The sequence below is a fragment of the Bombina bombina genome, chromosome 3, assembly GCF_027579735.1.
Source record: "Bombina bombina isolate aBomBom1 chromosome 3, aBomBom1.pri, whole genome shotgun sequence".
NCBI classification, from domain to species: Eukaryota; Metazoa; Chordata; class Amphibia; order Anura; family Bombinatoridae; genus Bombina; species Bombina bombina.
Window position 1 is genome coordinate 272,698,384 of NC_069501.1, and position 25,937 is coordinate 272,724,320.

General features: G+C 37.6%; 1 protein-coding gene across 1 annotated transcript in view; it reads right to left on the reverse strand.

Annotated features, from left to right (window-relative positions):
- The window catches only part of PITPNM3 (PITPNM family member 3), a 753,676-nt gene that overhangs the window by 260,267 nt on the left and 467,472 nt on the right, over positions 1-25,937 (reverse strand). The window contains 1 exon segment of the mRNA XM_053705246.1: positions 17,604-17,776. Coding sequence (XP_053561221.1) covers positions 17,604-17,776 — 173 coding nt within the window.

Genomic DNA, 25,937 nt, shown 5'->3' on the forward strand with positions numbered 1-25,937 from the left:
TCCTAATTGGATTTATCAGATAACCACTGCAAAGCAACTACATGCATTTTATACTAACATTTTGACCTTAACTAGCCTTGTTGTCTGTGGACTTAAGCCTAGATTGCCTCCCTCAAACATGGCAAATGGTAGACAGAGTTTGGCTATTGATAAACAATTGCAGTAAAAAGGATGTTCACTTGTTTTTTAAAAATGTTGGCTGATGATATTCTATAGCAAATCAATATAAATGTCTTGTGATTAAAAGGTGTTTACTTTCCCTTTAAATTTAATTGTGACTTTACTGTCCCTTTAAATAAGACTAAACAGAGTAAGCTGCCACAAACGCAACACATTCTATTATGTTTCTAAGGTGTTTCTGTTTTTAAAGCTTCCCAAAAGATTGACATTTTATGTATAAAAAAAATATCATTATTTATCATCATTTGCAAGGCATTACTAGCCAACATTCACTAAAAGGGTCACTTATTCAGTTAATACGTTTCATCTCATTTCTTTACTATTTCAAAACCTAAATTGAAATTTCTAGGCAGTGAGAAAATTAATTGCAGAACTGTTAAAATTAAGGAGAGCATTTGTTTTATCCCCTCAGGAAGATCTAGGATTGATTAAAATTCACAGTTCTTTCAATTAATACTTATGTGTGCCAAGTTTGCCAACTAGTGAGTGAAACGTTTGTGCAGTAATTAACTGTATAAAGAACAACATATCTATCATACTTTGATAATGAGAAATAGATTTTTTAATAAGAAATCATATTTAATATTTGGCTTTTGTGTAATTGTGTTAAAACACGTGCAAACAGATTAATTGTTAATTGAAAAAAATAAATATAAAAAGGTACAGTAAAATTGCTGTCATTTTGGCAACAACCAATCAAAAAGGCTATTGCAATCTTTCTGAGAACTGATTTTATATATTTGTTAATCCACAGGTCCACACAAATCTCAGACCTGTAGATAACAGCAGAAAGTTCTAGGTGCTAAACTGATATGGCAGTGTCCTGAAGACTTAAAGGACCAGTCAACACTGTAGATTTGCATAATCAACAAATGCATGATAAGAAGACAATGCAATAGCACTTAGTCTGAACTTCAAATGAGTAGTAGATTTTTGTTAAATAAATTGCAGTTATGTCTATTTCCACTCCCCCTATATCATGTGACAGTCATCAGCCAATCACAAATGTATATACGTATATGCTGTGAATTCTTGCACATGCTCAGTAGGAGTTGGTGACTCAAAAAGTATAAATATAAAAAGAATGTGCACATTTTGTTAATGGAAGTAAATTTGAAAGTTGTTTAAAATTGCATGCTTTATCTGAATCATGAAGTTTAATTTTGACTTGAGGGTCCCTTTAAGATGCATGAGATGGCATTCCAGCTCAAATTGTGTCCTTCCACCTTGACAATTATTGACTAAGGGCTAGATTACAAGTGGAGCTCTAAATATCGCTTGCGCACAATCAATATTAGAAATCCACTGAGTAATACCCGTTCATGCTAATGTGCGCTGGTAATTTCAAGTTAAGCAGCAGAACCGAAGCACAGAGAAGGGGGTAAGTAGCGCAGCGTTGCCTGCAAATATAAATATATATTATATGATTTATATATACATGTATATTTATGTGTTACTGTGCCTATATACACATATTAACACATAAATATATCTGTATATAAGCATATACATTTATATTTACAGGGAACAAACAGTTCTCATAGACCATTTTTCGGTGCTGTTTTTTTAGAGTAGAACTTCCCACTCCCACCAACTTTACCCCTAAATATTGCCTAGGGCAGTTATTTTATCAAAAAATAAAAAATGTTACAATTTTTATTTTTTAATAAAATACACTGCACTGTATTTTGGGGGCATTTGGGACATATTTAGAAAATTAACTAGATATCTTATCACTTTAATGGCTGGTTATTTATTGTGTGCCCGCAAATGGGAAAATGTGTCCGTTTGTAGACACGGGATAAATTAGCACTCCACTTGTAATCTAGCCCTAACTGTTTAACCAACCAGGACTACAGAAGAAAATTCTATAAAAAAAAAAAAAAAAGAAAACATATGTAGGAAAAGGTGCTCTAGTTTCTTTAGCTGGGAGGTTTGAGTTCATGTTCTAAAGTCCTTGGAGGTAAAGGGATGGTTAAAATGAAGAGGTCATGTATACAAGGCCCATAGGTGCTGGTGACACAGTTAATAATGAAATGAGCCAGGATGGAGGGATCTGTTTGCAGAGGAGGAAGGGGATAATCATAGTTAGGGGGGCCAAGGATAGTTGCGTTTGTTAACCTTGGGATTTCTATAGTTGGACCTAAGAATAGCAGCAATTAAAGAAGCAATGTTAGTTGTTCTGAAGGGGATTATTATATTCTGGTAAGGCATAAAGAAGTGGGAGGTTATACTAAGAGTTAATAGTAATTAAGCGGTGAGAGGTAGAGGTTGTATGTAGTTCTGGGTATATGGGGTGGTAGGAGTTAGTGCAGTAGTGGAGGTCTTGGTAAGGGTTAATAGCAATGAGGTGTCGGGGGAGTGGTAATTTAATTAAGGTGAGGAACACATGATGTTTTTAGAAGGGGATGAGCTATTAAAGGGACAGTCAAGTCCAAAAAAAACTTTCATGTTTTAAATAGAACATGCAATTTTAAACAACTTCCCCATTTACTTTTATCACCAATTTTGCTTTGTTCTCTTGGTATTCTTAGTTGAAAGCTAAAACTAGGAGGTTCATATGCTAATTTCTTAGACCTTGAAGACTGCCTCTAATCTGAATACATTTTGACCACTAGAGGGCATTAGTTCACATGTTTCATATAGATAACATTGAGCTCATGCACGTAAAGTGACCTAGGACTGAGCACTGATTGGCTAAACTGCATGTCTGTCAAAAGAACTGAAATAAGGGGGCAGTCAGCAGAAGCTTAGATACAAGATAATTACAGAGGTAAAACGTGTATTATTATAACTGTGTTGGTTATGCAAAACTGGGGATTGGGTAATAAAGGGATTATCTTTCTTTTTAAACAACAAAAATTCTGGTGTTGACTGTCCCTTTAATGTAAACTCCTAAAGTAAAGGTTTGTTTCAAAGCTGGCATTTCATTGGTGCGAAGTTGATTAAAGTACTCGCAGGAGCATTAACGAGCCACTTGTAATGGCTGGATATTTAATGTGCACCGTTAAAATATCCCTCCACTTGTAATCTAGCCCATAATGTGTAATTTTAGCTACTCTTCTATCATTATTTTTGGACAGTCACGTAAAAAACAACTTTCATGATTTAAATAATGAATGTAATTTTAAACAACTTTCCAATTTACTTTTATCACCAATTGTGCTTTGTTCTCTTGGTATTCTTAGTTGAAAGCTAAACCTAGGAGGTTCATATGCTAATTTCTTAGACCTTGAAGACTGCCTGTAATCTGAATGCATTTTGGCCACTAGAGGGCATTAGTTCATGTGTTTCATATAGATAACATTGAGCTCATGCACATGAAGTTACCCTGGAGTAAGCACTGATTGGTTAAAATGCAAGTCTGTCAAAAGAACTGAAATAAGGGGGCAGTTTGCAGAAGCTTAGATACAAGGTAATCACAGAGGTTAAAAGTGTATTTCTATAACAGTGTTGGTTATGCAAAAAATAAAGGGATTATCTATCTTTTTAAACAACACAAATTCTGGTGCTGACTGTCCCTTTAAGCAATTAACAAGGAGCACCTACTTGAATGAGTTGCATAAAGTTTTCAATAGTTACCAAATAGCTTTAATATAGCAGTTGTACATGGCCTGTATAACGGCCAGATAAAATGTTACATTCTTTAAAAATCAGTATGAACAAAAAGATTAACTAGTTTGTAGTATGGGACCAATGACACTACTATGTTATAAATCAATGCCTTGGGGATATTGCCACTTATAATAATAAGAAAGCCTTTACTTAGTAAATGAATTTTGTGGCTTTAGCTGCTGAGTATCTTATAATTATATTTACAAATTCAGTGTATGAACTAGACATACTGTACATAGCACATGAGGATGTCAGAATGTTTATTTAAAAAAATCTCTGTTTTGATATTACATTTCAGATCACATATACTAGAGTTGTATCATATAGTCATAAAATTATTCATGTGTACTCATATATAACAAATTTTATTATGATATTCTTCTATTTATATATATATTATTCTGTGTATAAAGTAGTTATAGATATTGTCTTATTAATATACTATACAAAATAATTCTATACAAGATATGGTAGATGTTGTAACAATATCAGTATAGATATGACAAGTAAAATACTCCCCTTATTTGTGAACTGCTGCTTTCTATCAGTCTCTCCCAAATGACTGTTTAGTAATGTGGATAGTGGATATAGAGGCGCAGGTCCTAAAGAATTCTTTTTCTAGTGTTCCAGTTAAAGCTGAGGATAGAATAACTTGGATTTGATTTGTGTAGATCAACACTTAAAGGGACACTGAACCCAAAAATTTGAATTTGTGATTCAGATAGAGCATGCAATTTTAAGCAACTTTCTAATTTACTCCTATTATCAAATTTACGTCATTCTCTTGGTATCTTTATTTGACATGCAATAATTTAAGTTTAGATGCCGGCCCATTTTTGGTGAACAACCTGGGTTGTTCTTGCTGATTGGTGGATAAATTCATCCACCAAAAAAAAAATGCTGTCCACAGTTCTGAACCAAAAAAAAAAAAAGCTTAGATGCCTTCTTTTTCAAATAAAGCTAGCAAGAGAACAAAGAAAAATTGATAATAGGAGTAAATTAGAAAGTTGCTTAAAATTGCATGATCTATCTGAATCACGAAAGAAAAAATTTGGGTTCAGTGTCCCTTTAATAATTAGTGCAGTATACTTACTTTGAAAAATTCAGAGTCCAGCTTGATCGGTTGTAGAACCTGATATTAGATGTGTGATATAGTTCTATCTGTTCCCCACTAATCTGGGCATAGCTGTAAGTGATAAAACTTTCACTGAGAAGTGTTGTATTCAAAGATGTAAATATTATGCAGTATACTCACTCTGAGATAATCGGAATCCAGCTCCTTGTAAGACAATTGAGAGTGTAGTGAAGTTTCTGTCTACTTTCCCATAGTGCAGATGTAACTGCAAATAATAAAAATTTCCACTGAGAGGTGTTGTATTCAATAATGTGAATAATGTGCAGTATACTCACTCCGAAATAATCGGAATCCAGCTCCTCACAGGATAAATGTAGCAATGTTGTGATGAATTCCAAAAAACAGCAACCAAATATTTGTTACAAAACAAACATTTATTAAAACATGTCACAATGGACAAATAAAAAAGCTCTTTGAATTGCTCTACGTATTTCAACGAAGAACTCGTCTTTTTCAAGAGCTGTAAAAGTTAGGTGTGCTGCCTTGGAATTCACAGGTGCTTTATATACAAATGATCATTGTTTGAGTCCAATTTCAGCTAATACCAGAAGAGGAACAATAATCATTTGTATATAAAGCACCTGTGAATTCCAAGGCAGCACGAGAAGCTATCAGATACACTTCTGGAAGACCTCATAGGTCTGCAATCTGACTGAAGACTTCCAGATGAAGAGCCCATTCCCCTGGGTGAAGGGATTAATGACTGAGAAAGTCTGCTTCCCAATTGCACACCTATGGAATATGAACTGCAGAAATAATACTGGAATTGCTTTCTGCCCAAATAAGAATTTGGGAAGCCTCCCTCATCACCAGGGGACTCCAAGTTCCCCCCATAATTGAATCTGTTGGCGCTCTACAAATAACCAATAATAATAATAGTAATGTAAGCCACTGCTGTGACATTGTCTGACTGGAAACTCTCTTTTCAGAAGAGAGCAAACCAGAAAGGACGTACAAATTGCATGGAGTTCCAGAACAGTTATAGGCAGCTTCACCTCCGGAAGTATCTAAACTCCCTGTGCTCTCTGAGACACCAGACTACACCCCAACCCAAGGGACTAGCATCAGTCCAGAACACAGTCCCATTTGGACAAACAAAAAATGCCCCCAGAACAATAGATCGATGATTGATCCACCAATAAATGGATTGCTGGAAGATTAAACAATTTGAGAGTAAATTCAACCTTCTCTGTTATGTCAAAAAAAGTCTAATGAAGAATGAATCAATTGTCAAACCCTGAAAAGTAATCCTGGACTGGAGGGGCAGAGAGTATTTTTGAAAATGTATTGTCCATACATGCTTTTCAAGAAGTTATACAATTCTATTGGAATTAGATATTGCTAAATGTAAAGATGGAGCTTTACCAAGATGTTGTCTAAGTAAGGAACCACAGAAACACCCTGAACTTGTATTACCAGTAAGAGAGACCCCCAGAACCTTCTTAAAAATTCTAGGAGCGGTAGCCAGACCAAAACGGCAGAGCAACAAACTGAAAATGTTTGTCTATGAACGCAAAGACAGAAGAAACCTTCCCCTTGAAGGCCTTGATCAGAAGCCTATTCTATATTCTTAATAATGTTCAGAATCCATGGATCTTGAACAGAATTAAACCAAGCATACTGAAAAAAGCATAATCTGCCACCTGCCAGGTAACTTAGATCAGGGGCAACACCTTCATGCAGATGTGGTAGTTGAAACAAGCTTCTTTGACTGTTTAGACCTGATCCAATTTGGTTTTGGTTTCCAGAAAAAAACCCTGGAAGAACTCTGCTTCTGGGAGAAGAGATAGAAGAGGACTTTTGGTTCTGAGATAAATGAAAGAAATGAAAACGATTAGAAGCTCTAGGTTTACCCTTAGACTTCTTATCCTGTGGGAGAAAAGCTCCTTTCCTCTGAGTAATAGTTAAAAAATGTTGTCAAAATCAGATCCAAACATCACCTTCTCCTTAAATTCGAAAACACAGAAGTCTGGATTTAGAAACCATGTCAGCAGACTGATATTTTAACAAAAGGGCCCTCCAAGTCAAGATAACTTAAAGCATATTTTTAGCATTGATCTTAATAATATCATTAGCTGTTTCTAAGAGTGTTAATTGATTAGAAAACTCTTCACCAGCAGATTGCACTATCCACACTCCAACAACATCCCTCTGTTCAGACTGTAGCTCTCTGATGGGAAACTGGGCCTCAAATCGGTCTGAGAACCCTTCTGACAAACACCTGGAGCACCTTCCTTCTTCAGCTTCCTGCAAAGGCAAAGTCAAGACTAGTTTCTGATAAGGTGGGAGGTATTTTAAGGGATTTGAATTTTTATGATGTTTGCTTCCTCCTAGTGGTCAGGAGAATAGTTCCATGGAGTAATGGATCATGTACTTTTTATAGAAGAAAATGGGCCAATAAATATAGCAGGTGGTAAGGTGGAAGGAGTAAATTAATAATACAGATTGTTTTATAGACAAGAGGAAGCAAAAAGGAGCATATGGAATATTTTTACAAAGAGGGAATCAGCAAAACACAAAAACACAGTAATATAACAGAACATGCCTTGTGTCTTGTCCTTTGTTCACTCCTTGTTACATTCTTTTATAATTATCTTGCCTAATTCTTAATGTCTCACTTATAAAATGCTTGTTTAAGACATGCAAGCATATAATATTAAAATACTGCTAACTGCCCAATGCTAACCCCTTGCAATGCATTCCCTAAACTAGTGTTAAATGTATAAAGGAGAACTGTCAACTGGGTCCACTAAATTAGTTAATGACAGGAACAAAGACAGTCAAAAAGGCAGATGGAGAAGTTTGATTCAGGCCAGGTCAGGGTGAGATAAGTTAAAATGAATAGACAATAGGATTTGGAGGAGGCTGTAGTTATACATTTAGGAATTTAAAGGGACATTATACACTCATTTTTTCTTTGCATAAATATTTTGTAAATGACCTATTTATGTAGCCCATAAAGTTTTTTTTTTTTTTTAAATGTATAGTTTTGCTTATTTTTAAATAACATTGCTCTGATTTTCAGACTCCTAACCAAGCCCCAAAGTTTTTTGAGAATACCGTCAGCTACCTTCTCCAGCTTGCTCCTGTTTGTGTAAAGGGTCTTTTCATATGCAAAAGAAGGGGGAGGGGAAGTGTCTTATTTCCCACTTGCAGTGGGCTTTCCAACAACCTTTCCAACAGAGCTAAACTGAGAGCTTCTAAGTACGTTTTTAAATGGTTTTATATTGGATTTTTATATCAGTATCTGTGCATCTTATTCTTTATAGTAGTGTCTATTACATGCAGTTATATGAAAATGAGTGTATACTGTCTCTTTAAGCTAAATTCCCTTAGTAGCCACATCCAATTGTAAAGGGACTTTAAAGGGACAGTATACGCCAATTTTAATTTAACTGCATGTAATAGACACTACTGTAAAGAATGATATGCACAGATACTGATATAAAAATCCAGTATAAAACCATTTATAAACTTACTTAGAAGCTTCCAGTTTAGCTCTGTTTAAAAGGTTACTGGAACACCCACTGCAAATTGGAAAAAGCAGACACTCCCCCCTCCCCCTTCATTTGCATATAAAAAGACTAATTACACAAACAGGAGCAAGCTAGGCAAGCTAGGGTAGGTATACATCGGTATTCTCCTAAAACTTTGTTTAGGAGTCTGAAAATCAGAGCAATGTTATTTAAAAATAAGCAAAACTATCATTTTTTAAAAAAACCCAAACTGTATGGGCTATATAAATGGATCATCTTCAAAACATTTATGCAAAGAAAAATCTAATGTATAATGTCCCTTTAAGCAGTCAACCAGGATGCTAGGGAGCATGTGTCTGGCATGTGCAGGCACAGTCATGTTATTTACCTCCTCATTTTAACTGCAAGATTTCAGTTAAATCCCATGAGATCACAGTAAAGCAAACTGTAACCTCAGCACTGATGAAGCTGACTGGCAGTTGTTTTTTGCAACACAGATGACAGTAGCTGAAAAATAAATTGTTTACAGAGCATTTATTATTGGGAATTGAAGAAATGTAGAGGTAAAATATCTTCTTTTTTACATTGCAATCAGGGCCGTCTTTAATATTGATTGGACCCTGGGCAAAAATTTTCTTGCCCCCCCCCCCCACCCCATGCAATTTTGCTCTCCACCCCAACATCCCAAAAAACAACTAAATCAATTTTTTTTATTATTATTAGCCCAGCGGTGGATCATCCACTGCTGGGCTAATCATTTAAAAAAAAAAAAATGCAATATGTGAAACTGGACCTAAGCAGTACTAATAAGTAAATAAATATATAAATTCCTCCACTGTGGATTAATTTAATATTCTTTTGAATGTGATTCTGGTGTGAGGTTAGCTGGTTAAAGAGATTTAGGGCAGCCAACAGGAGCAAAGCAAGGTAAAGGAGGAAGCATGGAGGTGCAGACAAATATAAGTTTAATGACTGGAACAGCAGAACTACTATCAAAATAAACCTTACATTAATGTGTGAAGTATCAGCATGACGCTATACATCAGCCACACCAGCACATGTCGCTTCTTTGCTAGGAACAAGTTCCCTCTCACCCTGAACTAGACAATGCTGAAGGTGGAGGGGCGTGTGTGCACTCACTTATTCTTCCCACTGACACCTTTCTACAAAGCACTATTCCCCTAACAAACTTCAGTTAGTTGATCTTAGGGCCACAGCAGAAAGAGCAGGGCGAAGGGGACCAGTAGACTGGATGCTGTCTGTCCAAAGCTGCATGGATACAGTGTGAGATGAGTCACACAGCCTCAAGACTGAAGAGAGCAGTGTATGCAGCTGCACAGATGCTCAAATCCTCATGTGCCTGCCGCTCCAACTTTCTGCTGCATGCGCCTACAGTCAGCCCTACCCAGAAACAATCCCCACCACCAGAGCAGTTACCTGGTAACAGTGGTAACCCCAGTAGGATCTTTTCTGATGCAGTGGGAAATGGCTGGATGCCGAGTTAGGGCTTTGCATTCAGTGCTGCACAGTGCACATCTAAAACAGCACATGGCACTAGCTTGGCATGTCACATGACACCGGCACGGTCTGGCACAGTTTTTAAAAAAGATATAAGCAGAGTACTTTTGACTGTGACAGTATTAGGACTGAATGTGTGTGTTCCCCATGTCACATCAGCAGTCTGGTATGAACCATAAAAAAATAAATAAAATTTTTTTTATTTTTTTTTTAGGACCCTTGGGCCCCTCAACTAGGCCCAGGGCAGCTGCCCCTTTTGCCCTGTGTTAAAGACGGTCCTGATTGCAATGTTCAGGTGATATTTTCTTGTTAGATTTTACAGTTTTGCTGAATTACTTTCAAGTGATTTAGTATACGGGTAGCATGTTCCTTCACATTTTTAAACTAACAGGAGGTGCAGCTGGTCTGTTGCACAGAATCTTCCTACATACTTCCATTACTGGAGAATGACATGCCCCAAGAGAATAAGAAAACAATCGGCTAGATTTAGAGTTTGGCGTTAGCCGTCAAAACCAGCGTTAGAGGCTCCTAACGCTGGTTTTGGGCTACCACTGGTATTTAGAGTCAGTCAGGAAAGGGTCTAACGCTCACTTTGCAGCCACGACTTTTCCATACCGCAGATCCCCTTATGTCAATTGTGTATCCTATCTTTTCAATGGGATCTTTCCAACGCCGGTATTTAGAGTCGTGGCTGAAGTGAGCTTTAGAAATCTAACGACAAAACTCCAGCCGCAGAAAAAAAACAGGAGTTAAGAGCTTTCTGGGCTAACGCCGGTTCATAAAGCTCTTAACTACTGTGCTCTAAAGTACACTAACACCCATAAACTACCTATGTACCCCTAAACCGAGGCCCTCCCACATCGCCGCCACTCTATTAAAATTTTTTAACCCCTAATCTGCCGACCGCACACCGCCGCCACCTACGTTATCCCTATGTACCCCTAATCTGCTGCCCCTAATACCGCCGACACCTACATAATATTTATTAACCCCTAATCTGCCGCCCCCGCTATCGCTGACACCTGCATATTTTTTTAACCTCTAATCTGCCGCTCCGTAAACCGCCGCAACCTACATTATACCTATGTACCCCTAATCTGCTGCCCCTAACAAAGCCGACCCCTATATTATATTTATTAACCCCTAATCTGCCGCCCCCAACGTCGCCTCCACCTACCTACAATTATTAACCCCTAATCTGCCGACCGGACCACACCGCTACTATAATAAATGTATTAACCCCTAAAGATAAGTCTAACCCTAACAATAACACCCCACTAACTTAAATATAATTTAAATCTAACAAAATAAATTAACTCTTATTAAATAAATTATTCCTATTTAAAGCTAAATACTTACCTGTAAAATAAACCCTAATATAGCTACAATATAAATTATAATTATATTGTAGCTATTTTAGGATTAATATTTATTTTACAGGCAACTTTGTAATTATTTTAAAAAGGTATAATAGCTATTAAATAGTTAATAACTATTTAATAGCTACCTAGTTAAAATAATTACAAAATTACCTGTAAAATAAATCCTAACCTAAGTTACAATTACACCTAACACTACACTATAAATAAATAAATTAAATAAACTACCTACAATTATCTACAATTAAACCTAACACTACACTATCAATAAATTAATTAAATACAATACCTACAAATAAATACAATGAAATAAACTAACTAAAGTACAAAAAATAAAAAAGAACTAAGTTACAAAAAATAAAAAAATATTTACAAACATTAGAAAAATATTACACCAATTTTAAACTATTTACACCTACTCTAAGCCCCCTAATAAAATAACAAAGACCCCCAAAATAAAAAAATGCCCTACCCTATTCTAAACTTAAAATAGAAAAGCTCTTTTACCTTACCAGCCCTGAAAAGGGCCCTTTGCGGGGCATGCCCCAAAGAATTCAGCTCTTTTGCCTGTAAAAAGAAAACATACAATACCCCCCCCCAACATTACAACCTACCACCCACATACCCCTAATCTAAACCAAACCCCCCTTAAATAAACCTAACACTAAGTCCCTGAAGATCTCCCTACCTTGTCTTCACCACGCCGGGTTCACCGATCGATCCAGAAGAGCCTCCGATGTCTTGATCCAAGCCCAAGCGGGGGAGCTGAAGAGGTCCATGATCGGGCTGAAGTCTTCTATCAAGCGGCATCTTCAATCTTCTTTCTTCCGGATCCATGGTCATCCCGCCGACGCGGAACATCCATCTTCACCGACGACTTCCCGACGAATGACGGTTCCTCCCTCGAATTCCTATTGGCTGATAGGATTCTATCAGCCAATCGGAATTAAGGTAGGAAAATTCTGATTGGCTGATGGAATCAGCCAATCAGATTCAAATTCAATCCGATTGGCTGATCTGATCAGCCAATCAGATTGAGCTCGCATTCTATTGGCTGATCGGAACAGCCAATCAGATTGAACTTGAATCTGATTGGCTGATTCCATCAGCCAATCAGAATTTTCCTACCTTAATTCCGATTGGCTGATAGAATCCTATCAGCCAATCGGAATTCGAGGGACGCCATCTTGGATGACGTCCCTTAAAGGAACCGTCATTCGTCGGGAAGTCGTCGGTGAAGATGGATGTTCCGCGTCGGCGGGATGACCATGGATCCGGAAGAAAGAAGATTGAAGATGCCGCTTGATAGAAGACTTCAGCCCGATCATGGACCTCTTCAGCTCCCGCTTGGATGAAGACTTCAGTCGGATCATGGACATCTTCAGCCCCCCGCTTGGGCTTGGATCAAGACATCGGAGGCTCTTCTGGATCGATCGGTGAACCCGGCGTGGTGAAGACAAGGTAGGGAGATCTTCAGGGGCTTAGTGTTATGTTTATTTAAGGGGGGTTTTGGTTAGATTAGGGGTATGTGGGTGGTGGGTTGTAATGTTGGGGGGGGGTATTGTATGGGTTTTTTTTAAAGACAAAAGAGCTGAATTCTTTGGGGCATGCCCCGCAAAGGGCCCTTTTCAGGGCTGGTAAGGTAAAAGAGCTTTGAACTTTAGTAATTTAGAATAGGGTAGGGCATTTTTTTATTTTGGGGGTCTTTGTTATTTTATTAGGGGGCTTAGAGTAGGTGTAATTAGTTTAAAATTGGTGTTATATTTTTCTAATGTTTGTAAATATTTTTTTATTTTTTGTAACTTAGTTCTTTTTTATTTTTTGTACTTTAGTTAGCTTATTTCATTGTATTTATTTGTAGGTATTGTATTTAATTACTTTATTGATAGTGTAGTGTTAGGTTTAATTGTAGATAATTGTAGGTATTTTTTTAAATTTATTTATTGATAGTGTAGTGTTAGGTTTAATTGTAACTTAGGTTAGGATTTATTTTACAGGTAATTTTGTAATTATTTTAACTAGGTAGCTATTAAATAGTTATTAACTATTTAATAGCTATTGTACCTGGGTAAAATAAATACAAAGTTGCCTGTAAAATAAATATTAATCCTAAAATAGCTACAATATAATTATAATTTATATTGTAGATATATTAGGGTTTATTTTACAGGTAAGTATTTAACTTTAAATAGGAATAATTTATTTAATAAGAGTTAATTTATTTTGTTAGATTTAAATTATATTTAACTTAGGGGGGTGTTAGGGTTAGGGTAAGAATTAGCTTTAGGCGTTAAAAAATGTATTATAGTAGTGGTGAGGTATGGTCGGCAGATTAGGGGTTAATGCTTGAAGTTAGGTGGCGGCGATGTTAGGGAGGGCAGATTAGGGGCTAATACTATTTATTATAGGGTTATTGAGGCGGGAGTGAGGCGGATTAGGGGTTAATACATTTATTATAGTAGCGGTGAGGTCCGTTCGGCAGATTAGGGGTTAATAAGTGTAGGTAGGTGAAGGCGACGTTGGGGGCGGCAGATTAGGGGTTAATAAATATTATGTAGGTGTCGGCGGTATTAGGGGCAGCAGATTAGGGGTACATAGGGATAACGTAGGTGGCGGCGGTGTGCGGTCGGCAGATTAGGGGTTAAAAAATTTGAATAGAGTGGCGGCGATGTGGGGGGGCCTCGGTTTAGGGGTACATAGGTAGTTTATGGGTGTTAGTGTACTTTAGAGCACTGTAGTTAAGAGCTTTATGAACCGGCGGTAGCCCAGAAAGCTCTTAACTACTGACTTTTTTCTGTGGCTGGAGTTTTGTCGTTAGATTTCTAACGCTCACTTCAGCCACGACTCTTAATACCGGCGTTAGAAAGATCCCATTGAAAAGATAGGATACGCAAATGACGTAAGGGGATCTGCGATATGGAAAAGTCGCGGCTGGAAAGTGAGCGTTAGACCCTTTCCTGACTGACTCTAAATACCGGCGGTAGCCCAAAACCAGCGTTAGGAGCCTCTTACGCTGGTTTTGACGGCGAACGTCAAACTCTAAATCTAGCCGTCTGTGAACTCTAAATACCAGCGGTATTTAAAAGGTGCGGCCAAAAAAAAAGCCAGCATTAGCTACGCGGGTCGTTACCGACAAAACTCTAAATCTAGCTGGATGTTAATTTACCAGAAAATAAACATTTATTTAAAAAAAAAAAAAAAAAAAAGGAAAACATTTTTTTTATATTTTAAGTTTAAATTATATTTTGGGGCACATGCTAAAATAATATAAGCACCTCCCATTTTTACAAAACATAACTAGGGAAAAATGTGATCAAATGCAAACTGGGTGAGATTAATAGAGCATTAGCAATAAGAAATGGATAATAAGCTTGCAGATATTAGAAATAGGTTGTTTAATACTCAGTGGACCAGATGCATTACAGCTGTTTTATAAAACAACCTGCAACATCTGACAGTTCTGTAAGGTTCCTTGCACTGCTCATCAAAGTAAACATCCCATTAATAGCTTGCTTAGGGGGGGATCACTACATTTCAGGATTAGAAAATGAGAATATGGTTGTGCATTTAGTAATTGTAAACCTTATATTTTACAATTAAACACAACAAAGAATACAGTATTAAATTATAACTGTTTTAATGAATATATCTTTGTTCCCACGGTATTATTTGTTGAAGAGATAGGTAGATGTCTAGAGCACTACATGGCAGGAAATAGTACTGTCATCTAGTGTTCTTGCAAATGTATAACATTTTTTTCAAAACTGCTGTCATATAATGCTTTAGACACGTACATGCTCCTAAGCTTACATCCATGCTTTTCAATTAAAGTTTTCAAGAGAACAAAGAAAATGTGATACTAGAGAAAGTTGTTTCAAATTGCATGCTCTATCTAGATCATAAAAGAAATATTTTGGGTGTCATGTTCCTTTAAAGTGAAATAAAACACATTGCTATTGTAAAATAAAATCTTTAATTATAAGTATATCTATTAAAAATGCAATATATTTTCATTATTTATTTTGTATTTAATTATTTATTTTGTATTATCTGTTTCTGTAATTAAAAAGTCAGAGAATTGGAATTGCCAACTATAGACTTCACAGGTCTAACCATATTTGTCCCTAATTGGATTCACCAGAGACAAATAAAATAAGATACTGCAAAACAGTGAAAGCTAACAAAATAATAGTGGAAACCCTTGTCTACTTGGGTCCTCAAAATAAGGCAACTGGTGATAAGGGAATTTGGTCAACTAAAAACAATTGCAGCAAGCACGGTATCAATGTATTTATAAAGTTTTCACACTCAGTTGATACACTAATTTATTGCAAGACAACAGAAAAATCTAATCTCATTATTTAAATATATAAGATATTTAATCATTTTTAAACAAAATATTCGTAATTACTTATTCAAATCTTAAATTGTGCAGCCACCAAAAGGTTCACAAATATATGCATGCAGTCCATTAAAAATTAAGCATAGACGGGGAGTGAGCTTTCAAATCTATTACTCTAAAGGTTTATTCCCTTTTTTGTTAAAGGGACACTGAACCCAAATGTTTTTATTTCATGATTCAGATAGAGCATGCAATTTTAAGCAACTTTCTAATTTACTCCTATTATTAGTTTTTCTTCGTTCTCTTGGTATCTTTATTTGAAAATCAGGATTGAAAGCTTACGGGCCGGTCCATCTTTGGGCCGGCTCCTATGCTTAAAATTCTGTTTTTTCAAATAAAGATACAAAGAGAGCGAATAACAATTTATAATAGGAGTAAATTAGAAAATTGCATGTTCTAACAGAATCACAAAAGACATTTTTTTGGGTTCAATATCCCTTTAATGCTTTGCAGTAACTGTGAATCAAAAACTTAGTGGGCCATGATAAACTTAAAGGCAAATGAAACCCAACATTTTTTCTTTCATGGCTCAGACAGAGCATACTATTATAAATAACTTTCCAATTTACTTTATTTTATCTCATTTAAATCCTTCTTTTCATATCCTGTATGGAAGGGGCAGCAATGTACTACTGGGAGCAGTAGCAAATGACAAGAGCCATATATGTGCAACCAATCAGCAGCTATTCCCCACTAGTGCATTGCTACTCCTTAGCCAACGTGTAAATATGGTTTTAAAAAAAAGAAACCAAGAGAACAAAGCAAATTTGATAATAGAAGGAAATTGGAAAGTTGTTATTGTTTGCTCTGTCTAAATCATGAATGGTTTGGGTTTCACATCCCTTTACCTTTCATAATTAGCTCCATGAGACAGGGAAAATATTCCAATATTCTAACGATTTTGAATAATGGTATTAACTAAATAAAAAAATGCACAAATACTGTTTACATACTGTGACATAAAAGTAGGTGAATGTTTTGTGAGTTTTAGAGTATAAATAAATATAAAAAAGTGCAAGGATAAAAAGGAGATAAATGTCTGAGCAACTGACAATCTGAGCAAACTGACAAAGCCTAGAATTCTGAAGCTCTCTGGCTAAATTTAGAAATTCCTATCAGATTACTAGCTGGCACGGGTCTCCTTATGTGCTGCAATGACAGTTTTGTATTTTCTTTTAAATACAAATCCCCCTCTTATCTCATCTATGTGTTTAATCCTTGCTAAGGTGTTAAAAGCAAAGGTATAGGCATGCTCCAAGTTTGCTCCCTGGTCACTCCAGATGAATATAAGGGCAGTGACTGGAGGAGTCTCGGTTAAAGGACCAGTAAACACAGCACATTTGCATAATCAACAAATGCAAGTTGACAAGACAATACAATAGCATTTACTCTGAATTTCAAATGAGTAGTAGATTCTTTTCTAACACATTTTAAAGTTATTTATATTTCCACTCCCCCTGTACCATGTGACAGCAACCAGCCAATCACAAATGCATACACGTATAGTCTGAGTTCTTGCACATGCTCAGTAGGAGTTGGTGACTCAAAACAAATTGTAAATATAAAAGACTGTGCACATTTTTTTTAATGAAAGTAAATTGTAAAGTTGTTTAAAATTACATGCTGTATCTGAATCATGAAAATTTAATAAAACCTGAGTGTGCTTCTTAAATCACTTATCAGCACTTATTGTTATATAAAGATGACATTAAAGTTCTCTGCTGTGCAACTTTGCATATGTGTTTAACTCTTTTGCAGGGAATTAGCACATAATTGAGACTTTTTTTAGGGAAAAATCAACAACCTGTTCCTACGATTCTAAAATTAACCTCCTATTAGTAGAGACTTATTCATTGTTTTATTCATTGTAAGATGATTTATTTTAAAAAGGTCCTTACCATCAAGACCCGGAAGTACAGTCCTCCTCATTGCCAACACTAGCCCCAGCGGTGAACCAAACAGAAAAAAATCTGAAACTTCAAAGTCAAACCGTCCCATGACTACATCACAAATGTTAGAGCTTCCGGTCCTTGAAAAATCAATGTCATCTTTCAGGACACTTGAATGGATGCTGTATGGGTAAAAAATAAAAATAAAGTGTAAATATATAGTGGCACTTCTCAAAAATTAAACACACTGTTTTATGTAATTATCACTCACCTAGATTACGAGTTGTGCGTTCCTGTTTTAACGGTGAAAAAAATTTATTTTCAGTATTAAAATAGCACCGCAGCCATTACAAGTCTTGTCGGTACCGCAAGCCTTTAAGCCTGTAACGCAACGTCAGTCCCACACTCGTAAAAATGACATTTTTGCATGGGACTTCCATAGCGCAGCCTATACTGTCAAGATCCGTTTCGCAATCTAAAAGCATTAGTTATGAATTTTACACTACAAAACTGTTACATAAAACTCATAACTATACTGTTACAAAGTACACTAACACCCATAAACTACCTATTAACCCCTAAACCCGAGGCCCTCCCGCATCGCAAATACTATATTAAAGTTATTAACCCCTAATCTGCCGCTCCCGACAGGGGATGGTAATAGGGGTTTGTAATGTTAGGTTTTAGTGTACGGCAGGTTAGGTTTTATTTCACAGGTAAGTTTGTATTTATTTTAACTAGGTAGATAGTAAATAGTTAATAACTATTTACTAACTAGTTTACCTAGTTAAAATAAATACAAACTTACCTGTGAAATAAAAATAAAACTTAAGCTAGCTACAATATAACTATTAGTTGTATTGTAGCTAGCTTAGGTTTTATTTCACAGGTAAGTATTTAGTTTTAAATAGGAATTATTTAGTTAATTATTGTAAGTTTTATTTAGCTCTATTTTAATTATGTTAAAGTTAGGGGGTGTTAGGCTTAGGGTTATGGTTAGGGTTAGTTTTAGGGTTACGGTTATGGTAAGGGTTACGTTTAGGGGTTAATATATAGTTTAATTTTAGGTTGTTGCGATGTGGAGGGAGGCCAGAGGTTTAGGAGTCAATAACTTTATTTAGTGGCAGCGATGTCGGGGAGAGGCGGAATAGGGGTTAATAGATTTATTATAGTGTGGGCGATGTTGGGGTGCAGGGGAATAGGGGTTAATAACTTTAGTATAATGGCGGCAATATTAGGAGCGGCAGATTAGGGGTTAATAGGTTTATTTAGTTTAGACATCAATGGGGCTGCATTATGGAGCTTTTCTTTCTGCGATCGCAGGTGTTAAGCTTTTTTCTGACCTGCTCTCCCCATTGATGTCTATGGGGAAAGTGTGCATGAGCACGTCAAAATAGCGCTTGGATTGTGTGAGGTATGGAGCTCAACGTAGCCATATCACACGCACAAGCCGGCTGTTTCAAAACTTGTAATGGCTGCGCTATAGAGGGTTAAAAAACGCAACTTTTGTTGCGTTTGTTAATTTCCCTATAGCGCACATAACTCGTAATCTAGGTGTATGTTCTTTTTTCCCCTCAAGTATAAGTGGACAACATTATATAAGAATGTGTAAAAAACATAAAATTATGTTTACCAGAAGGAGGCAAAGACACCCCAGTCAAGGGCTTAAATACCCCTCCCACAACTTTCCATCTGAAGAAAAGAAAATTATCAGGTAAGCATAATTTATGTTTTTCTTCATAAATGGAAAGAGTCCACAGCTGCATTCATTACTTTTGGGAAACAATACCCAAGCTATAGATGACACTGAATGCAAAACAGGAGGATACAAAAGGGCCTACAAACCTTACCAGAAAAAAACCCGCTTCATCCGAAGCCGATAAAGCTTAGAAAAAGGAAAAGGCCCCAAGGACACTGACCCACAGATAGTCCATAAGACTTTGCTAGAGACCACAGAAAGGACTCAACTGAGCCAACTCGCATCCAGGAAAAAGGAACCCTGAGAACTAAGCCAAGCTCACAGAGACCCGAAACGGTCTGGAGAAAAAGGCAGACAACGAGAAACCACAGCACACACAGTGGATATGCAAACTCTCAGCCTTCAGGTAGTGAAGCCGCTAAGCTCACCACAAGATCAAAACAGCAGGTCAGACCCCGGAATACACAGAAACCACAAGGTTAACTAGCCATTCCTTAGGCCACAGACTATGTTCCCTGGGAAAAACTGACCGGCCACAGGATCAGAAGCTTCCGAACTTCCAGAAAGATCCCAAACAAAACTATAGGCCGAGCCCCAGAATTGTTTAAAACCAACAACCCAGGGAACACAAATTACCCGCCTTAAAAATCAGATTCACTCACTGTCACCAATATCAACCCAAAAGGAAGAGAACACCCCCTAGAAGAGCCACAACACTCCAAAAAGGAGCTGGAGCATGACAGAGGCGTGCCAAGACTTCTAGAGACCAAGGGAGAAACTCGAGGAGCAAAGTCACTCGAAGAGCTAGTAGAACAATGGCAAGTCTCCATATCTCCTCAAAGTATCCACCCGGAGGACCATACCCAAGGAAAAAGAATGAAGAGCATCCCAAACCCCTGTAGAACAAAAACCCCAAGCGAAGCTCGGAGAAGGAGACAACATAGCCTATCATCCCAAATAGGGAAACAATAAACTCCCAAATAAGGAAAAACCACACGGCTCTCCCCACAAAGAGGTTAAAACCACTAAGGAGAAATGGACAAGGCCCAGAAATCTCGGCCCAAGGGAAGAGAACCTCAAAAAGAACAAGTCCAAAAAGGACAATACCAAGGAGCCCCTGAAAGGCAGGACCATCAGGGCCGGCGGCAAGGAGGCCCAGAGTCCTCCACCTCCCAACCCACGCAGGGAAGGAAACACTCCTCTTTCCGACTAAATAACGAAACTTATTTAGTCACAGCGGAACTTCACCGAGTCCCAGTTGACCAGCTAGAGGGGCTATCAAGGACTGAACCAATTCCCCCAAGCCTCACGGACCCTCAGGCCCTCACAGAATGCTTAGCTGAATAACACAAATAATAATGAGAATACTCAGCGCCTCAACCGGACCAGCCAGGCAGAACAGGCGCCACATGTCTGAAATAGGCCACAAGACAGAAGGGTCCGAACCCAATCAAGACCAGCCTGAAACTCAGGGTTGATATTGTCAAGCCACAAACAGTCATCCCCAGGGATGGGGAATAGATGGCAATTTTTTTTTTTTTTTTTTATTTTTGAAACATAGGACTAACATAGAAGTAAACTGTGCGATCAAAAATCGCGAGTATTGATTCCAGAAAAAAATTCCAGAGGAAATACATAAACATGAGCTCAAATAAAAATCATCCTAACCGGATAAAATAAAAGCTAAGGCAACCCTTAGTTTATTGCCCAAGAAGAACAGACACACCCGCAGATCCGGGATCATGTTCTTCCAGCTCAGGACTAGAAAGGATACTCAATAAACAAGGTTATAAGAAGATTACTTCATCCTCATATAGCTAATTCTGCAAGCCATTCAAAATAGAATACTGAGAATTCCCGTATCTGTTAAGGATGGTGTCCTCCAACAAAGCTAGAACTTGCCTCAAAAGGACACGAAGGTGCGCCAGTCCTTGCTGGAGCAGAAGACAACCCCGACCCGAAGGTTCACCCCCTGAAGCCTCAGGGACAGTCGTTCCCCCCAATAGCTGAGCAGGCCATCCCATGCCTGAAGAGCCCCGGTCAACGGAACACGTATAATATCAAAAACACATTCCTGGTAGCTGTAGATGCGCCAGCGCCAGAATAATGGACATGCGAAAATGTGCCATAACTTCTGGGGGGAACAAGCCACCTTCCAGAGAAGGATAAGCAAAAAATGGGTTACCTGCATGTGTAGTAAGAGTTGGTGGTAGGGAACTCGCCACTCGGAGAACGGGACCCCCAGAGATGGATAGCTCAGCAGCTCCTTGATTCCCCAATCCAAAGGAATTGAGCACTCTAAAACGGCATTCTGAACATAACTGAAGGGCATGTATCACCCGGGCCAATTCGCATTCCTCACAAGAAATAGACTCTGAGTCAGAGACGTTCATCTCCCCATTATCAGAATCCTCCATTACTGGAATATTGAATACAAAAAATGGACTAAATAAGAAAAGTAAACGGCACCTGACACCCACAATGGCTGGGGCACTCACCACCTCCTAGGACCAAACACCAGCAGACCAGAAATGTTCCATTGCCACACGGTCAGGAATGTGGAAATGGAGAGTCAAAACGTGACCACACCCGGTTACCAGGTGCACCGTATGGTCCAGAAAAAGCGTGCTCAGCCGTATAGGCGGTGTCACCTCCAAAGGTCGTTATGTTCCAAACCAAGAGCCTAAGTTACACCACACATAAGCAGGTCAAATCACATAACAAACATGATTAACCCCCCTGTTCAATAACCCCCCCACAGAGATATTAACCCTTGATTCCAATAGTTAGTCCCGCAAGGTGGTAGCCTCTCAGGAAAACATTTGTAATACCAGACAATCATAAAGAAAGAAAATGAAACAACCTTACCGGAATCTACGCCGTGGAACAGGAACATGGCCCTTCAAGTGTGACAGATAGTAGCGTTGCCTCTGCCATGGACTTGAGAGAAGAAGCAGGCAGCAAAACTCGTCAACGCTGATTGCTTGTGGAGCTGTTAATATGTCGGGATGGTTTTGCAGAAAGACTCTCCCTGCATCTCCGGACTCTAACTTTCATCCATGCTCTCACTAAGAGGCTGACAGGACTACTTAAAAATCCAGTCCCATGCTGAAGAGTGCTACCCTCCATAAGATACTAATGAAAAACTTCTGACACTTCTCTGCCAACCTCCTGGGATGAAAGGCAAAGAATGACTGGGGGATGAGGGAAGTGGGAGGGGTATTTAAGCCTTTGGCTGGGGTGTCTTTGCCTCCTCCTGGTGGCCAGGTTCTGAATTCCCAAAAGTAATAAATGCAGCTGTGGACGCTTTCCATTTATGAAGAAAATACAAGCCTGGATCACAAGTGGAGCATAATCATTAGTACAGGGAATGTTATGTTGCACTTGTTCTTGCACAAATTATAACATAAGTATAACTGGCATTATGATTGGATGGTTACAAATTTTAACCAAAGCATCTTAATGTGGCCAAAACTTTTTTAGCGCACCATATAGTTTTAATGGATCCCGCTGAGTGGTATTAGCATGCTCATTGGCCTTGTTTTTGCAGAGCTTGAGTGCAAATTTTTCTCTTTAAAATTTAGTGTTTTTTTAGACCTGAAGTAAACAATTGTTGATCTTTAGTTTGCATAATAAAGCACATGAAAATACTATGGAATTGAGGAATTTAAGTAATATTTATATCTGAGATTTTGTGGCGAAATGAAAAGGATATGATATATTACAAGGGTTGGGACTGGGAATGAGTAAAAGGTATAGTATTTGTGTGTAGGTATATGTATCTATGTATGTATGTATACCTGTGTATGTATATGTGTGAAGTGTTTTATAATTGAAATAATATAGAACAGAACTTAATGAAGAATTTTGAAATACATTTTATTGCACCCCCTATAGAATTCTACTATGTGAGGGAATTAACACCCCCCCAACTATCTGACATGCAGATGTCAGTATTATTTAGACTAGACTAGACATGGCACTTGTGATGGATTGAAATGTATGCGTGTGTAAAAAGTGAAGTTGAAATCAACAGCATTAAGAAGTGGTGAGCTCTTCACTCTAATGCTGATAGGGGGCGCTACAAAAATATAGAAGTTATATGTATGTATCACTTTAACAATTGCACAATACTATTACCAAAATATTGAACACCAGACCATATATAATTACAACGACAGTCTCTGTAAGATAAGTCTCTTTGTGCTCAAATAAGAAGACCCTGTGGCTGCTCTCTGGAAAGGCTCGTCTGATTGGATTCCTGAAGAAAGGAAGAAATACAGAGGCGCCTCTAAGTGCAGTATCACCAGGTAAGATGCAATCAGTAGTACATGTATTATATTTACACTCACATTTTCCGAAGCACACTATTGTGCAATTGGGGCAGGCCGAGGCTTCTGAGCCACTCAGCTATCTCCGATCTGCGGTATCTCTAGCAGGTGAAGGGAGTTGGTTCCTTTTCCTCCTTGTCTTGGTATAAAGCTCCATATCCAACAACCACTTGCAATGCTTCTCAACAAGAACCCATTTAGTGGAGGACAAGTGTGTGGATCAGACTGCTTTCCAAAGACCATCAACGATAGCGGTAGTAAGAATATAACAATTTTATTAAAAACAGTTAAAAAACAGTGATGCGTTTCTAGGTGTGTAACGCCATTTCCTCAGACTGTATACTAACAAACTACCGCTACCTATTTAAAAGGCCTACAGCCAATCACTAAAACCTTGTTTACAAATTCACGCCTCCTTATGTGACATCACACAGGTAAGAAGTGTTCAAAAATTTCAAAGAGGTAATCCTTCATTCTATTGAAAATATCATTAGTAAATAAAGGAGATAGACATAGGGACTCGTCTTGTAACAATGCTATATACAAAGAATCAATATTACTGTTGATATATTTCAATTACATTAACACTAATTAATTAACACTAAATGTATAATATCCAAAGTAGTATAGCAGCACCACCAATTTGGTATAAAAGGATTATTTTATTAAGCCAACATAAAACAGACAACGTTTCGGATTTTCATCCTTAATCATGTCTAATGTGCATACATTTAAAATTAACCTTAAATAGGCTGTAACCACGCCCCCACATACACCTCTACTTATCTTAACCCTTACCTATACAAAATTACATCTATATCCAAAGACAATGCTATCTAGTGGTCAAGGTATAAATTAGTTAAACACATAGTCAAAGTTAATATTTAGATCCAATTTTTTTGGGGAGACATTAATATATTGTAATCATCATATTTACATTCTATATCTAAATAGATTAATTATCCATTCACTATAAGCATACTCCCCAATCCATTTCCCTAGTCCATGTATCCAATATAACTCCCTATTAAGCAGAATTTTAGTTCTATTCCCCCCTCTTCTGGGCATTATTACATGTTCCAGTATCTGAAATCTTAACTGATTTATTTGATGTCCTGCCTTGATAAAATGATTGGACACAGGGGCCTCCAGATTACCTGTTCTGATATTGCTCTTATGCTGATGCATTCACGCAGCTTGCGGGTGGTCTCGCCCACATACCCCAGCCCACACGGGCACTTAATCAAATATACCTTGTAGTTTGTATTGCAGGTAAAATTATCTCTTAGTTTGTATTTTTTGCCTGTCCGAAGATGTGTACAAATGGGGCCTTTTATGATGCTGTTGCAATTTTGACATCCAAGACAGGGAAAACATCCAAAATTTTTATCACCAATGTATCTTTGGCTGTTCTTTTTTAACCAACATCTGCCCTCACTAATGTGTCTAAGATTTTTACCTCTTCTAAATGCAGTCATAGGGGGACTTATAAATTCTTTAACATCTGGGTTTGAAATCTGTAAAACATGCCAATGTTTTCGCAGAACTTTTTGTATCTGACTACTCCAGGAAGAATATTCATTAACGAAAATCATTCTAGGAGTATCTTTCATCCTCTGTTTATATTTAAGTAGGGTGGCCCGAGGGATTTTCAAAACATCTTCTATTCCCTGATCAATATCCTCCGCTGGATATCCCCTCTGTTTGAAGAGTGTACCCATTTCTACAAGCCTATCGTTGATCAAATTCTCATCAGAGACAATACGTCTCACACGCATGAGTTGGCTTCTGGGTAAACTCCTCACCAAAGCAGGAAGATGTGCACTTTCAAAGTGCAATACATTATTGCAATCCATTTGTTTCTTGTAAAGATCAATAGCTAATGTGCCATCTTTTTTGTACACTGACGCATCTAAGAAATCAATTCTCTCTTCACTCACATTTAGCTTGAACTTAATATGCTGTGTGGCACAATTTGGATCTCTAACAAAATGCTCCAGGGTCCCAATGTCGCCCAACCATATGTCAGAAATATAATCTATATAGCACCACCATGTGGCGCCATATAGATGAAACAACTGATGACTGTAAACAAAATATTCTTCAAATATATTCATAAAAATATTGGCATCGGTTGGAGCCACATCGGAACCCATAGCCGTGCCCTGTAATTGCAAATAGAAAGAATCCTGGAATAGAAAAAAATTGCATCTAAGAACAATACATAAGAGGTCCAAAATAAATGTTCTCTGTCTCTCACTTATATCAAGATCTTGAACTAAACACCTATTTACAGCACCCATACCTGCTTCA